At 41.9% G+C, this 15,551-nt stretch overlaps 1 protein-coding gene across 1 annotated transcript in view; it reads left to right on the top strand.

Annotated features, from left to right (window-relative positions):
- Positions 1-4,834: 4,834 nt before the first annotated feature.
- The window catches only part of TTL (tubulin tyrosine ligase), a 45,600-nt gene continuing 34,883 nt past the window's right edge, over positions 4,835-15,551 (top strand). The window contains exons 1-2 of the mRNA XM_006876447.1: positions 4,835-5,101; positions 8,229-8,307. Of these exons, the coding sequence (XP_006876509.1) occupies positions 4,945-5,101; positions 8,229-8,307 (236 nt within the window). The 5' untranslated portion in view covers positions 4,835-4,944. The remainder of the gene's footprint in view (positions 5,102-8,228; positions 8,308-15,551) is intronic.

The following is a 15,551-nucleotide window of genomic DNA, read 5'->3' as shown; positions in this document are numbered from 1 at the left end:
TCGAGACTCATAGAAAGAGAAAGGCAGCCAGGTGCTGGTAGCCAGAAGTCAGGCTTGCAGAATGTGTCCTTTGGTTGTAAAAATGATTATATATTCCTGAGTGTTTTTGTGTACATCCCCTTCCCCGCAAAAAAACCCAGAGAGAATAGAAGCAAATACTGTTTCATGATGATGCACAGAGCAGATTTTAATCATTGCATTGAAACGTTGAGCATAAAACCGATGTTCTCCCATGTAAATTGTCACTTAATTCACAATCAAAACTTTAAAAAAAAAGTTACTGGTGAGTTTTAACTATTACTCGTGAAGTTACTAGTCCAATGCTTATACTGTAGGGTCTCATACACAGTTTGGTTTCCTATACTGGGAAAGACAAATTGAAGAGGAAGGAGATGCTTCATCTTCAAAAAGAACATTTCAAGATCTATCTGAAGTACAGTGCTATCTGTGATAGAATAATGAAAGATCAGTTAATTCCACTATTATTCAAATGTATGCACCAATCACTAAAACCGGTGATGATGAAAGTGAAGAATTCTACCAACTTCTTCAGTCTGAAATTGATCAAATATACAATCAAGATATATTGACAATTATCAAGGAAATGGCTAACACAGTTGTAGAGGTTGGTAAGTCCCAAGTCCATGGGTCAGATGAAGCAAAATTAGCAGTTAAGAAGCTTGGGCAAGTAATGTGATAACTGTTTATGTTGCCCAGGATTGGCAGGTAACAGAGCAGGCCACTATCTCCAGTCAATATAATGAGCCAGATGTAAGATTCAGACCCAACAGAACGCAGCAAGCTTTGCCTAAGTGTCCAATCTATTGGAAGCAGGCCACATCCCAGAGGAAACTTCCTTTCAAATGACGGCTCATCGTAGCGGTGATTCCATTCTATTAGATCTCATCATAGGAAATAACTATACCTCAACTGCCAAACCATTAAAATCCGGGCCCAGTTAAGTTGACACAAAACCTTAACTATCACAGTAACTAATAAATAGCATCATGATAAGTGGAGAAAAGATTGAAGTTGTCAAAATCTTTTGAAGTTGTTATGCTTGATAAAGGAGAGGAAGGGTCAGTGGAAAAGAGAAGACCCCAATGAGATGGACTGATGCAGTGGCAGCAGCAATGGAATCAAACAAGAAAAATTGTGAGGATGCTGCCTCAGGACCTGGCAGTATTTCTCATTCTGTTGTGTGTAGGGTTACTATGAGTTGGAACAGACTCCACAGCACCTACCAACAAAATTTCATTCAATTCTCTTCTTTCTCAAGATTGCCTTTGCTATTCTTAGCTCTTTGCATTTATGTATCAATTTTTAAATTGCCCTGTCACTCTCCATGAATATCCATGCTAAGAGTTTGTCTAGTTGCGGAATATTCCATCTTTAGACCAATTTGAGCAGAATCAACTTCTTAACAAATTTATTTCTTTTAATCCATGAGCATTGTATATTCTTCTATTTATTTAACTCCTTTAAAAATTCTCTCAATAAGGCTTTATAGCTTTCATTGTAGAGGATTTACACAACTTTCATTAGCTAGAATCAGCATTTGATACTTCTTGATGTTATTATAAATTGTATCTTTTTTTTCCGTTTTTATTGTGAAATGAGTGATAATTTACATGGGAGAATATCAGCTTTACACCATCGTTTCATTGCAATGATTACAATCTCCCCTGTGCATCATCAGTCAACAGATCTTGCATCCATTCTGTTTTGTTTTGCTTGGGAGGAGGATTATACAGAAACACTCCAGAATATATAATAATTTAAGCAACCAAAGGGCACATTCTGCAAGCCTGATTCCTGGCCACCAGCACTCAGTCCCTCTCTTTCCATGAGTCCAGATCCTCAGCTGCTCCCTCTCTCCATGTCCTCGTCTCTGCCTGGATCGCTAGTGTCACTGCTTCTCTGGATAAGGTCCCACATTTCACTTGTGCTAATCTCCCTTGATGGTCCTAGGGTCCTCTGTTTCTGTACTGTAAGATCAACTACTCCCCCGTTTTTGTTACAAACCTTTACAGTTGGAACAGTCACAGTTGGTCATAACAATAAATTGTATATTTTTAAAAATTCATTTTCTATTTGTTCATTGCGAACATATAGAAATATAATTGGTGTTTGTAGATTAACTTTGTAACTGCATTCTAATTTTTATAGATTTGTTCAAATTTACTACATAAACTAATCAGTCCCAGGGTGGTACAGTGAGTTAATACTCCTACTCTCATATGCTAACTGAAAGGTTGCAGGTTCAAATCTACCCAGAAGTTGTTGTTGTTAGATGACATTGAGTAGGTGCTGACTCATAGCAACATTATTCACAGCAGAACGAAACACTGCCCAGTCCTGGGCTAACCTCACTATTGTTGCCACGCTTGAGTCCATTGATGCTGTCACTTTGCCAGTCCATCTTGCTGGAGTCTTGCTCTTTTTCTCTGACCCTCCACCTTACCAAACATGATACATGCAATACATCATTTGATTTCTTGAATGCTGCTTCCATGAGTGTTGATAGTTGATCCAAGAAGAATGAAATCCTTGACAACTTCAATCCTTTCTTCGTTGATAAGAATGTTGTTTATTGGTCCAGTGGTGAGGATTTTTGTTTTCTTTACATTGAGATGTAATCCATACCAAAGTCTGTGCTCTTTGATCTTCATCAGTAAATATTTTAAGTCCTCTTCACTTTCAGCAAGCAAGGTTGTATCATCTGCATATTGCAGGTTGTTAATGAGTCTCCCTCCAATCCTGATACCACGTTTTTCTTCATATAATTCAGCTTCTTGAATTATTTGCTCAGCATACAGGTTGAATAAGTATGGTGAAAGAATACAACCCTGTCGCACACTGTTCTTAATTTTAAACCATTCAGTGTTCCCATGTTCTGTTTAAACAACTGCTTCTTGGTCTATGTACAGATTCCTCATGAGCACAATTAAGTGTTCCGGAATACTTCTCAGTGTTGTCCATAGCTTGTCATGATCCACACAATCAAAAGCCTTTGTGTAGTAAATAAAAGCACAGGTAAACATTTTTCGGATATTCTCTGCTTTCAGCCAAGATCCATCGGACATCAGCAATGAATTCCCTCACTCCACGGCCTCTTCTGAATCTGGCTTGAACCTCTGGAAGTTCTCTGTCAATGTATGATTGTAGCCATTTCTGTATTACCTTTTGTTGTTGTTGTTGCTAAGTGCCGTGGAGTCGGTTCCGACCCATAGCGACCTTGTACAGGGTTTCCGAGGCTGTAAATCTTTACGGGAGCAGAACGCCTCATCTTTCTCCCGCGGAGCAGCTGGTAGTTTTAAACTGCTGGCCTTAAGGTTCGCAGCCCGATTCGTAACCACTACGCTACCAGAGCTCCTTACCTTTAGTAAAATGTTATTTGCTTTACTTACAATATCAAAGATACTGTCCCGTGATTTCCGCATTCCGTTGGGTCACCTCTCTTTGGAATGGACACAGATACGTGTCTCTTCTAATCAGTCAGCCAGATAGTTGTCTTCCAAATTTCTTGGCATAGATGAGTGAGTGCCTCTTCACTTTCAACAAGCAAGGTTGCATCCACCACTCATCTGTAGTTTGTCTGTAAGTTTGTCTATTGTGGTGGCTTGTGAGTTGCTGTGATTCTGAAAGCTATGCCATGGGTATTTTAAACACCAGCAGGATCACCCAAGGTGGACAGGTTTCAGATGAGCTTCCAGACTAAGGCAGCCTAGGAAGGAGTGACAAACTACTTCCGAATATTTAGTCACTGAAAACCTTATGAGTAGCAGCAAAAATTGGGTAGGGTAGATACCATGAATGCTGGGAGAACAAGGTGGAAAAGGTCTCAGGGTGTTCTTCCTCCAAAGAAAGTAAAAGGGGCGAGGCACATGGCTAATATGTGTAATTTATAGGGTGTAGGATATTTACAGGAAACTTTCTATAGTCGTTTCTCTTTCCCTTAAATGCTTCAAAAAACATTTCCTGAAAACAATTTAAAGTACGATATCAGAACCAATGGAACTCAAAAGAGCTCCTCCCCCACAACTTGAAAGGGGAAATCGAGGTCGACAGAAAGGAAAGGGAGCGGCTCATCACCCATAGGTAAAAGGCAGTGCGGAAATCTAGGGCGTCTTCAGGCAGTATCCAATTGTTTCCACCAGAGGAGTCTCATGTTACCCCATGGTCGTAAGCCACCCCAGTGAGTCTCAGCAGATGAAGGGAGCCCTCCACCCAAATGAAATTCACAGCTGCCAGAAAGCTTTCGGTTATGTGTTATTGTTCGGCAGGAAAAGAAGAGAAATGGATTTTCACTTGGACACAGGATAGGGCCTTTAGAACTTTAAAAAAATTTTTACCCACAAAACGTCCCTTTGCAATAGTAAGTAGACGATCCGGAGGAAGCCCCGCAAAAAAAGGACCTTCCATCAACACTGCCCCTACCCATCTCAGCTCCAGGACGCGAAATGCTGCGGCTAAAATCCGCCCACCCGCACTAAGCCCCAAACCCTCGGCAGTCCCCAGTGTGCACAGCCAGCGCGCAGAGGGCGCGGCCCGCAAATCCTTCGCCCCCACCCGGCCCGGCTGGGCCGCGCGGCATCACGGGGCGGAGGCGGAGCCGCGCTGGCGGTGGGCGCGGCGTGCGGGTAGCACTTGCCACTCGGGCCGACGCGCGGGCGCTCAGGCTCGGCGCGGCGGGGACTGGAGACACGCTGCTAGGCAGCGCGGAGGCGCGGCCCGTGGGCTACTGGAGCTGGTGCAGGGCTAGCACCTGGACACCAAGCGGTCGGGTGTCGGGGCGCAGCACGGACTGGGTTCGGCCGGCTCAGCGGGGAAGGTGGAGGCCGGGACGCAGCGGGTGCAGAGGCAAGTTCCACGCTGAGCAGCCGCCCCAGCTAGCTGGTCCTGCAGTGGCGGCCCGGGGCGCCTGGCGCGCGACCCTTCGCCATGTACACCTTCGTGGTGCGCGACGAGAACAGCAGCGTCTATGCCGAGGTCTCCCGGCTGCTCCTCGCCACCGGTCACTGGAAAAGGCTGCGGCGGGACAACCCCAGATTTAACCTGATGCTGGGGGAGAGGAACCGGCTGCCCTTTGGAAGACTGGGTGAGCCCTTCCCCATTTCCCGTTCCCCGCCCCCAGAGGCGGTCCTCCCACTCCTCCCACGACCCGTTAGAACTAGAGCTTTTGTTTTTAAGGTCGTAAATCATCTTCGTGTGGCGGGCTGATAAGAAATGGATCCATAAAGATCCAAACGCATCGTTTTCAATGTCTTCTCTCTCCTAAGTCAGATGTGGGACTGGGGTCGTGGTGCGGCCACTCAGGCCGCAGCTGCCTCTTGACAATGGCCTGTCCCTGCAGCCCAGGGGGCGTCGGCCGCAGGAGCAGGGGAGCTGAGGCCGCATGTTTCCTCGCCCCTCGGACGGACGGACATCCCCACATCGGGCAGGTCAACTGGAGAGAGTGCAGAGCAGCAAAGCCCATCCCTGGGATCCGACGGGAGACATTTGCAGCTTTTCTATACTGGAAATCCCAGGGGCCGACTAGTTGTGTTGAAAACCAGCTACTGAAGACAGAGAAACTGTCAGTAGTTTGGAGAGAGATGTAAGGCTGGCGAAAGCAGGAGCTTGAGAAGTGACCCTAACCCAGGGAAGAGTGAAGAGAAAGCTGTGTGATTTTAGCTACCCTTAGCTTCACCAAAATAATGTATTTTCACAGGTGTGTGTTGAATGCAGGTTTTCACGAGGCAGGGTTTGTCCCTCTGCCGGTCAGTCCCATTGCCTTGCTCTCTTCAAGGATGTTATCTTTGTTTGTATGATAACTAGTCACCAGCATAGCCACATGCCAGACTGTCTGAAGGGCACCAGAGAAAAGAGGACCAACGATGTAATCCAGAAGTTGTCTGGATACTTCAATTCACATCTCCTAAACCTGAGCAATCTCATGAGCTCACCTCACTGCAGAGTCATCTGGGAAGTTACATCCTCACTCTGAGTAGCCAGCCATGTTTCTTGCCAAACTTCAGCACGGGTGGGGGGCCCAATTACACTACCAAGGAAGAGGAGAGTTGATGCCATCTCTGCTTTGGAAGGCAACCCAAAGAGAGCAAATGTTCTATGCCCAGGAAAGGAGATATTCAAGGTCCTAAAACTGAAAACAGGCTATTTGGACCTTGGATGTAGAGAGCATTTAGATGTGAGCTGTGACCATCTGTAATGGATTGAGGCATGAAATTTCTTTTTGGAATGGAACTGAGGGCAACTTTTGATTGTTACACAAGTGTACCCTGTAGGGAGGAAAATAGGCCTCGGTAATTCTTTGAGGCATCTTGGTGACTCCAAGAAAAGGCTAATTCACCATTCCCCACCCCAGTAGGAATGTCCCATTACAGAGAATGTGCCTTTGCCTGGAGAGTTCCTTTTGTTAAACTGTCTCCTCATGAAGCTATCTAGGGGGGAAAAAAGGTGACCACTGACCACGTTGCTCAAAGAAGGAGAAGGAAAACTGAGAGTTGATAACATTTCTTTTCTCCTTGCTCTGTCCATTTTGCTCCCTGACTTTGCTTACCTTCCTCTTTGGCCCTGTAAAAGCTTGAGCAGAATCCTAATATTAGAAACAGACAAAAATGAGTCTGCCAGGTGGTTGTTGGCATTGCTGTGGTGCTCTGGCCTTGGAATAAGGAGCAGAATAAACCCATAGAGCCCAAATTCTAAGCAAAGATCCATATATTAGCATAGTGAATTATGAGCTGGCCTGCTAACTGCAATGTCAGTAATTAGAATCTACCAGTTCTGCGGTAGAATGATGTAAAGATTTACAGCCTCAAAAACCCTATGCTGGGTCAAACGTACTCAGTGACATACAGCCACCACCACCATCCACACATTCAGTAGATAATCAGTAAATGTTTGGTTATTGTGGGGAAATCCCACTGCAAAAAAAGGTTGCATGTCTGCAACATTAGGGCTAATTAATGACCTTTCACTTACATGCATTTAGGAGGAGCCCTGGTGACCCAGTGATTGAAGTGCTCGGCTGCTAGTTGAAAGGTTGACGATTTGAACCCATTTCCCCCCCCCCCCCCCCCCCCCCCCAAGCTGCTCAGAGACAGTTGTGACAATCTGCTTCAGTAAAGATAGACAGCCTTGGAAGTCCTATGGGGCAGCTCTGTTCTGCCCTGGAGGGTCGCTTATGAGTTAAGAGTCTCTTACTTTGCCCGTTGCTAAATGCATTGTGGAAGGCAGGTAGTTGAGGTGTGAGTAAAGTCCCTCTGCCCCAGGAGACAGTGAGAATTAGTGCCTGAGTTTTACTGTATGCTGTTCTCAAATGAATTGTTCTTATTTCTGGCATCTTCAACTCAAATTTCCGTAGTTTGGCATTTGTTTGATTTTTGTTATGGAAAATGCAGTGCATTTAGTTAGGATTCTAAACAAAAACTGAGGCTTTTGTGTTTATTTGTATCTTTTCTCTTCTAGTTTGGTAGAAGAAAGGGAGTGCAATAGGACCAAGTGAAAATGAATTTCTCTTTGGGCTGATTCAAGAAGAAAGTTCTCAGGGCTTCTGATTTAAAAGGCATGGCCTCTCCACTACCTCCCTTCTGCTGGTGGCTCTCCTAGAAACTTGTTTGAGGGGTAGACATACTTAAGAAGAGTAGCATCATCAAAGTTCTTCTACTTCCTACCTTAACTATATAGAAAGTCAGGTTAAGGGTATGGAAAAGTATTGAAATGACTTTGCAGTCCAGAGATCACTAGTTGTCCTTACATGAATTTGTTGTTAAGTGCCAACTAGTCAATTCCAACTCATAGCGACTCTGTCTAGGGTTTTTTTCAAGGAGCAGCTGGTGGGGTTGCACTACCAACCTTGAGATTAGCAGTCCAGTGCTTATCCTACAGCCCCACACCAGGACTCCATAGCTGGATTTATGAATGCAGATATCTGGAAGGGAGGAGTTTAGTGGGGATCTGCCCTTACAAGAAGAAACAAAGGCAGCAGTGGTCTTTAACAGACCCACAATGCTGATATTATAATATCCACTGTGGGGAGAGTATGAATTGCTGAGAGAAAAGAGGGCCTCAGGGGACCACAGGGACAGGATAACAGAACTGTTGCATTTCTAATTTAGTTCTGAAATGGGGGCAAGAACAACTGGCATACCAGAGATGTTTTCTCTTTTGCATGCTGGTGCTGGCATCCTCCTATTTTCCTTCTGAGCCACTTCTTTCCTTCATAGGTCATGAGCCTGGGCTGCTGCAGTTGGTGAACTACTACAGAGGGGCTGACAAACTGTGCCGGAAAGCTTCTTTAGTGAAGTAAGTGTGCTTTATTTAACACCTCCCTTTGTCAGTGTTTGTTTGCTATTTACATAAATGTTTGTGGTTTTCATGCTGAAGAACTTAAAAATCTGGAATTCCTTTTAAAGGGCAAAAAAATAAAATTCTTTTTAAGAGAAAACACATTTTTAAGGGCAAAAAAATCCTTTAAGCTACTTTGATAGCAATCCCAAATGTATTGTCTATTGCTTTAAAAGGAGGTCAAACTGTCAACTTCAGAGGTCAGTCTCTCTTGAAGCAGAGCCTGAGATAGGATTTCTTGGGTCTGTGAGCCCTCCTGAGGGAGGGCTCTCAGGAGAAGCCTATAAGAGGTCAGGGCAAGGAAAGAAGCCAGCAAAGTGGTGATTTTAGCTATGGTCTCACCTCAGCCGGACTCTTAGGAGCTCTGGAGTAAAGGGTACTGTCTTAGTTACCTAGAACTGTCTTAACAGAAATACTGCACCAGTGAATAGTTTTAAAGGACAGATGTGTATTTCCCCACAAAGGAGGATACAAGTCCAAATTGCGGTCCTGGCCATATCAGTTCCTCCTGTGAGTGTCTCTCCTAGTCCCTAGTGTAAACCAGGGTGTAATCCAGCTATCTTTAGCATTCCTTGGTGTTCATTGGCATCTGTCTTTCCCACTCTGTGTCACTTCTGCTCTTTTTAAACCTCAGAAGTGACTAGGTTTGGGATCCATCATACTCTAGGATGGCCTAATTAACATAACGAAAGAAACCCCATATTTCCAAACAAGATCATATTTATAGGTACAGAGGTTAAGATTTCAACACATTTTCGGAGGGACCACAATTCATTCCATAACAGGTACCTAGTGTTGATGCTAAGTGCTGTTGAGTTGGTTCTAACCCACAGCAACTCTGTTTAGGGTTTCCTAGGAGCAGCTCATTTTCTCTGCTATTCATAAGGTTTTCAGTGACTAAATATTCAGAAGTAGTTCATCACTCCTTCTTCTTAGTCTGTCTTAGTCTGGAAGCTTATCTGAAACCTGTCCGACATGGGTGACCCTGCTGGTATTTAAAATACTGGTGGCATAGCTTCCAGAATCACAGCAACTCACAGGTGACAAACTGACAGGCGAGTGGTCTTCAAAAAGACTGAAGTTGTCAAGGATTTCATTCTTCTTGGTTTAACTATCAACACTCATGGAAGCAGCAGTCAAGAAATCAAACGACGTATTGCATTAGGCAAATCTGCTGCACAAGAACTTTTTAAAGTGTTGAAGAGCAAAGATGTCAGCTTGAGGACTAAGGTGCACCTGACCCACGCCATAGTATTTTCAATAACCTCATATGCATGCAAAAGCTGGAGAGTGAATAAGGAAGACTGTAGAAGAAAGAATTGATACTTTTGAGTTATGGTGTTGGAAGAGAATATTGAAAGTGCCATGAGCTGCCAAAAGAACCAACAGATCTGTGTTGGAAGAAGTGCAGCCAGAGTGCTCCTTGAAGGCCAGGATGGCCAAACTTGATCTCTCATACTTTGGACATATTGTCAGAAGGGACCAGTCGCTGGAGAAGGATATCATGTTTGGTTGGGTGGAGGGTCAGAGAAAAAGAGGAAGACCCCCAGCGAAATGGATTGGCAAAGTGGCAGCATCAATGGGCTCAAGTGTGGCAACAATAATGAGGTTGGCCCAGGATCGGGCAGTGTTTCATTCTGCTGTACATAAGGTCGCTATGAGTCAGTACCAACTCGATGGCACCTAACAACAACAACAACAACAGGAGCAGCTGGTGAGTTTGAACTGCCACTGACTTGTCTAAACCGATTTTGCAGTCCAGCAAATTCATACACAGTGCCACACCAGGACTCAACAGGTATCTTAGAGTTGTCATATTTTGAGACAAGAGGATCAGGCTTTTGTATTTCAATATCAGTCTGCAAAGACAGTTGGAAGAAATGACCTTCCAGCTACTTCTGAGCAAGGACAGCCGAACGTCACAGCAGTTAGGTGTCCCTTCAGAAATCAGTATAACTGTATTGCTCATCTTGGCGCTGTTGGGTTATGGCTAGTTACCATAAAGAACTATATCATACAGTGGAAGGAGCTAGTATTATACAGGGATTGGGTTTTAGCTCCAGATCTTTAATTAACTTGAGCAAATTTCCTCAGCACTGCTAAGTGTCAGTGTGTCCCTTATAAGGAGGTTGTGAAGATTAATAAATAAAGTGATGTGTGTAAATCATGTTTTACAGTGACCTGGTATATAGTGAGTATTTGACTCTTTGCCTTAGTTTCTTTCTGTAAAATGAGGAGAAATAATATGAGGGGGCATCAAAAAGTGTGTGGGAAAATTCCATTACCTTTTAATTCTATTTATTCCATGAACTTTTTAAGCCTCCTCATAGTAACAGATTTCTATAATTAATAGTGCTTCTCTTATAGTTCATATCATATAAGTGATTGCTCATCTTAATATCATGCTTGCTATTTTTACTGCTATAATTGCTACCATTTCAGTAGGTAAGTACTGGATATGATCCCTAAAATTAGGGCTATAGTAAGGTTCCAGTGTTCTTTCATCCTGACTGGTGGACATGTAGTGGTGGTGGTAGTGTGCCGTGGAGTCGGTTCCGACTCATGGCGACCATGTACAGGGTTTCCGAGGCTGTAAATCTTTATGGGAGCAGAAAGCCTCATCTTTCTCCCGCGGAACCGCTGGTAGTTTTGAACTGCTGACCTTGAGATTAGCAGCCCGATTCAATAAATAGGTTATTTAGGTAAGAAGACTCTGGGAGAGAGGACTCAATACAAAATGTTCTTTTCTCACTAACATTTCTTCTTAGCCTCTACATGTTTGACTAGGTTAAGTGTTAATAGCATTTATCTTGGTACTTAATTCCTTTTCATAGTTAAGTGTTAATACCATCATCACGTTTTTGCTTAGACTCTTTGATCCCAATAATTTATGTACCTACTCCGCTCTAGGATCCATTTTGGTGATTCATCAGTTACTCCTACAAGAGAGTGAGGCTTTCAGAAATCATCTTATTACATACTAGGATGCAAAAAGTGATTTCATCAAAAGTGGATGTAGAGTTGAAAATATGGGGTTAACCTGATTGTTTATCCAGATTATTCTTTTAGAAATATGTGTAAAACTTGTATTTAGTCTTTTCTACTATGAGGTTTTTTCCTCTAAAGGTAAGAGTAGATAGAAGTTTTGCTTTTATAAATAGAAAGAAAATACTGCGAAATGATAAATAAAGTGTTCCATTATTGGTATACTTCATAGCTACAATAGCTTAAAGTTACAACCTGAAGTCACAGCTGGGTCTAAGTTAGGTATCTAGACCTCTGGAAGCATGGACACTTAGCCATTCTGAGTTTGTGTCCCATCTGTAAAAAGAGGGCAGTGGTGATAATACATGGTCATGATCTCTAAGTGGAATGTAACATGATCTGTCATGGTGTTTTGTCAGTAGTGATGTAATGTACGCAGGCCAGGGTCACCTGTCATCCTTATAAAGTTCCCTCATTCTCTCACATGTCCTCTATGGTAATACCAGGAGATGATTCCCTTTGTCACTTTGTATGTCTTCCATAATTTGCATGGTTTGAAAGGACTCCGGAGAGTTAAAAATAAGACATCTCTCATTTTAGCAAGACAAACGGTGGCTCTCAGAGGACAACCAAGATACTCATGACCACAGAAGTTAGTGTTGAGCCTGGGTGGTTCTAATCAGTACAACTGGATCCATAGGCAGTATGACCAAGCATCCATCAAGGAGATACCCAGAGCCTCGAAGACCCTGTAGAGCAAGTTTCAGAAGTTCATCAAGGCACCAAAGCCTTAGTTGCAGAACCATGAAGGCCCTTTCTGCCCTGATCCAGGTTGGAGGCCTCCTTTTTCTCTTGTGGATGTTTCTTCCTTATAGACCTATTGAATAATTTGTTCTTTGCAATTGCTGATAAAGAAATAGAACAAATGTGCAGGGCTTCTTTCAGAAACTGGTGTTGGCTCTGTGTAGACCACATGACCTCCAAACAAAGATCATCACACAGAGCACAACTATCCAACAGACACAGAAAGCTACAGCTATGTGGCATTTTCAATTTCCCAGTTTTATTATAGTTGCTGTCAGGTTGCTTCCCAGGAGCCACATTTTTGAGAAATGCAGAGACTTTGCAGTGTATTTCATTGAACCCAATAAATCCACATTCTTTTTACTTTGAAGTGTTATCAATATAAAAAATAACTTTCTGATCAAAGGGAGAAAACAGAACAGAATTTCATGTCCCCACGGAATCTAGATTTTTTGGAACAGTGGAACTAGGTGTACCCCTGAAGCTAATCTATTGCCCTGAGATAATCTATCTTTAAACCTTACACCCCTGGTATCATCCGAAAATCAGATAGTAATTTAACTTCACTAGTAAAGAATGAACATTAGGCTCTTTTAACAACATCATATGGGATCATATTGATAATAACAATTCAGAAAATTAGATTAGATAGTTTTTGTTAGTGGGGGAGGAACAACTCGGAAAAGGAGGGAGAGAATTATTGCACAACTTCAAGAATGGCATCTGTTTACTGAATCATACACTTACAAAGTGGTGACATGGTGTATGATTTGCTGTGTATGTTTTCAACAATGACAACAAATTTTAAAAAATATAAAAATAACGAATGACATTTTACGTTTTCATTCTGAGTCTTCAAAATCTGTTGTATTCTTATATTTACAACACATCTTAATATAGACATTACATTTTCATAACGTATATATTTAGATGTCAGAAAATTTATGGTAGAAAAGTAGCTTTTCAGGTAAACGTTTTTCAGTAACTAATTAAATACCAAAAGGTCATTTTCCTTTAATTCTCACAGCCCACTGACAAAATCAATTCACCATTTTTACAAGAATTGATGTAACTTTGAAGCAAAACCATAGCAGTGTAAAAACTGTCAAAGTTAAGTAAATTCACCAACACTCGTGTCAACTCAGTAGTGTTACTACTAAATTCAAAGGGTTGAAAAGAAATTCTAAACTTACCAATATCAACAAGCATTCTGAAATTTTTTCCTTTGTTTTTTGCCACCAGTTTGCAAAATGCTGTCCATTACTATTTAAGATCTGCATATTGAACTGAGTCATATTAGAAACAATGTGTTTTCTTGTTGTTAAGTGCTGTCTAGTTGGTTCCCGTAGGGACCCTTCATAGAGTTGCCAAGAAAAACTGTGCAGTCATTATTATTGATTTGTATTATGAAATTGTAACACAATCCTCATACCTATCAAAGCTCACTTATAATGCTTTTCCATTTCTTGGAGTTTTAAATTGATCTTATTCATATATAATGTGATACAGATAAGAAAATGGTAAGTCATAATGCTGTTTTTCAGTCTTTGGTTATTGGATGAAGTGAAAAATTATTGAATGAAAATAATTATTTGGTAAGTATCCCTTTTATTTCAATGAAATCTGAGCTGGAGATAGCAGAACAATGTATCTTTGTACAGTCCTTCCCTGACTTAATGAGCACTGGCAAAGAGTAAGTAGCATTAAATTCATTGTCTTCTGTTTAGTTCAACAATTCTGTGGTGAATCATTGTAGCATTTACAAGTATATACTGAAGCATTTCAACAATTGTATCCCTGATACTCCTCATAGAATCTGCTTCAGAAAACTGAGCTCAGATGTTTTCAAAATATAACAAACCCGCGGTGGAATGAAACAGCCAAGAAAAAGGCAGTCTCTTAAAATCCCAGTAAATCTACATCTTAATGCTAACCTAGTTGAAGCACTCACTTTTATTCTCAAGTTGTGATTGAAAGTTAACTTTTTTTATGTAGATGAAATTCTATATTGACAGGTAAAAAAAGTTTTTAAAAGTGTCTACCAAAGTCCTTTGAACTTCAAGGTCGGTGATTCAAGCTCACCAGCTGCTCCTTGGAAACCCTATACAGGGTCGCTATGGATCGGAATCGACTCAATGGCACTCAACAACAACAACAACAACCATAAATCTGATTTTTTTTTTTTTTTAAGGCTGCAGTTTGACAAATGCTTTTGTTACGTGCCATCAAATTGATATTTCTTCATATATTCAGAAGTCCTTTCAGGCAACATATGCTAAAAGTATAGATTGGACATAAAGATTTACAGCGTCAGTAACCCTATACAGGGCTGCTGTGAATCAGAACCAACGCCATGGCACACAACCACCACCACCAATCTTTGATACAGAGTCCTGATGTGGCACTGTAAGATAAGCACTGAACTGTTAACTGCAAAATCAGTGGTTCAGACTCATCGGTTTTTCCTTGGGGAATCCTGTACAGGATTGCTATGAGTCGGAATCTACTCAACAGCACTTAACAACAGTCTCTGGTACTGTTAGAAAGTCTTTGTACTCTGTGGACAATTACGCCTTAATTAAAGATCTTTCACTTTTTATAAAGTATCTTTTTTTAGTCTGCCTCAAAGTTTCTTTCATTAGCTCTAAATCTAAAATGATGTTATCTTTTAAAAAAAAACTTTTATTGTGAATTATGTGATAGTTTACATGGGAGAACATTAGCTTTACATTCATTCTATCATATATTGTTACATTGCCGTGGTTACAATCCCCCCCCCATGCATAAAATGATGTTAATTTGTATGGGAGAATCCAAGCCATTTTGTAGCTGACCAAAGTTTCAAGCTCAGATCCTCTTGAAAATTAATTTTGCTGGAAATTTAAGGCTAGTTTTAGACCATTAATTTTTTTTAACGTTTTATTGTGAATTATGTGATAGTTTACATGGGAGAACATTAGTTTTACATTCATCCTATCATTTATCGTTTCATTGCCATGGTCTGAAGCCCCTCCATGTGTCTGAAGCCCCCAGCGGCTCCATCTCTCCACGTCATCATCTCTGCCTCCATCTCAGGCATCACTGCTTCTCTGGGTAGAGTCCCCCTCTCCGCATTTCTCCCTTGATGGTCCCAGGGACCTCCGCTCCTAGGCTGAAAAATTAATCACTCCCCTCCTTGCTACAGAATGTCTACCTTTACATTTCCAATCCTCACAATCAGTCCTGATAACAACTGTTCGCTATTGTATCACAAGAGACCTATCTGCATTTCCTTTCATCATCCCAGATGGATTGGATACTAGTCAGTGGAGATTCTACCTTCCTCCATCCCCTCTGGATCTAGGTTCCCTTTTGAAAGCTTGTAAGCCAGTCACTTCTTGCCTTTGTAGCCTCCCATTTTGGGTAGCCAATGT

This window comes from Chrysochloris asiatica, unplaced genomic scaffold (assembly GCF_000296735.1).
Source record: "Chrysochloris asiatica unplaced genomic scaffold, ChrAsi1.0 scaffold00380, whole genome shotgun sequence".
In the NCBI taxonomy this organism is placed as follows: Eukaryota; Metazoa; Chordata; class Mammalia; order Afrosoricida; family Chrysochloridae; genus Chrysochloris; species Chrysochloris asiatica.
This window is presented reverse-complemented; position numbering and strand designations above follow the sequence as displayed.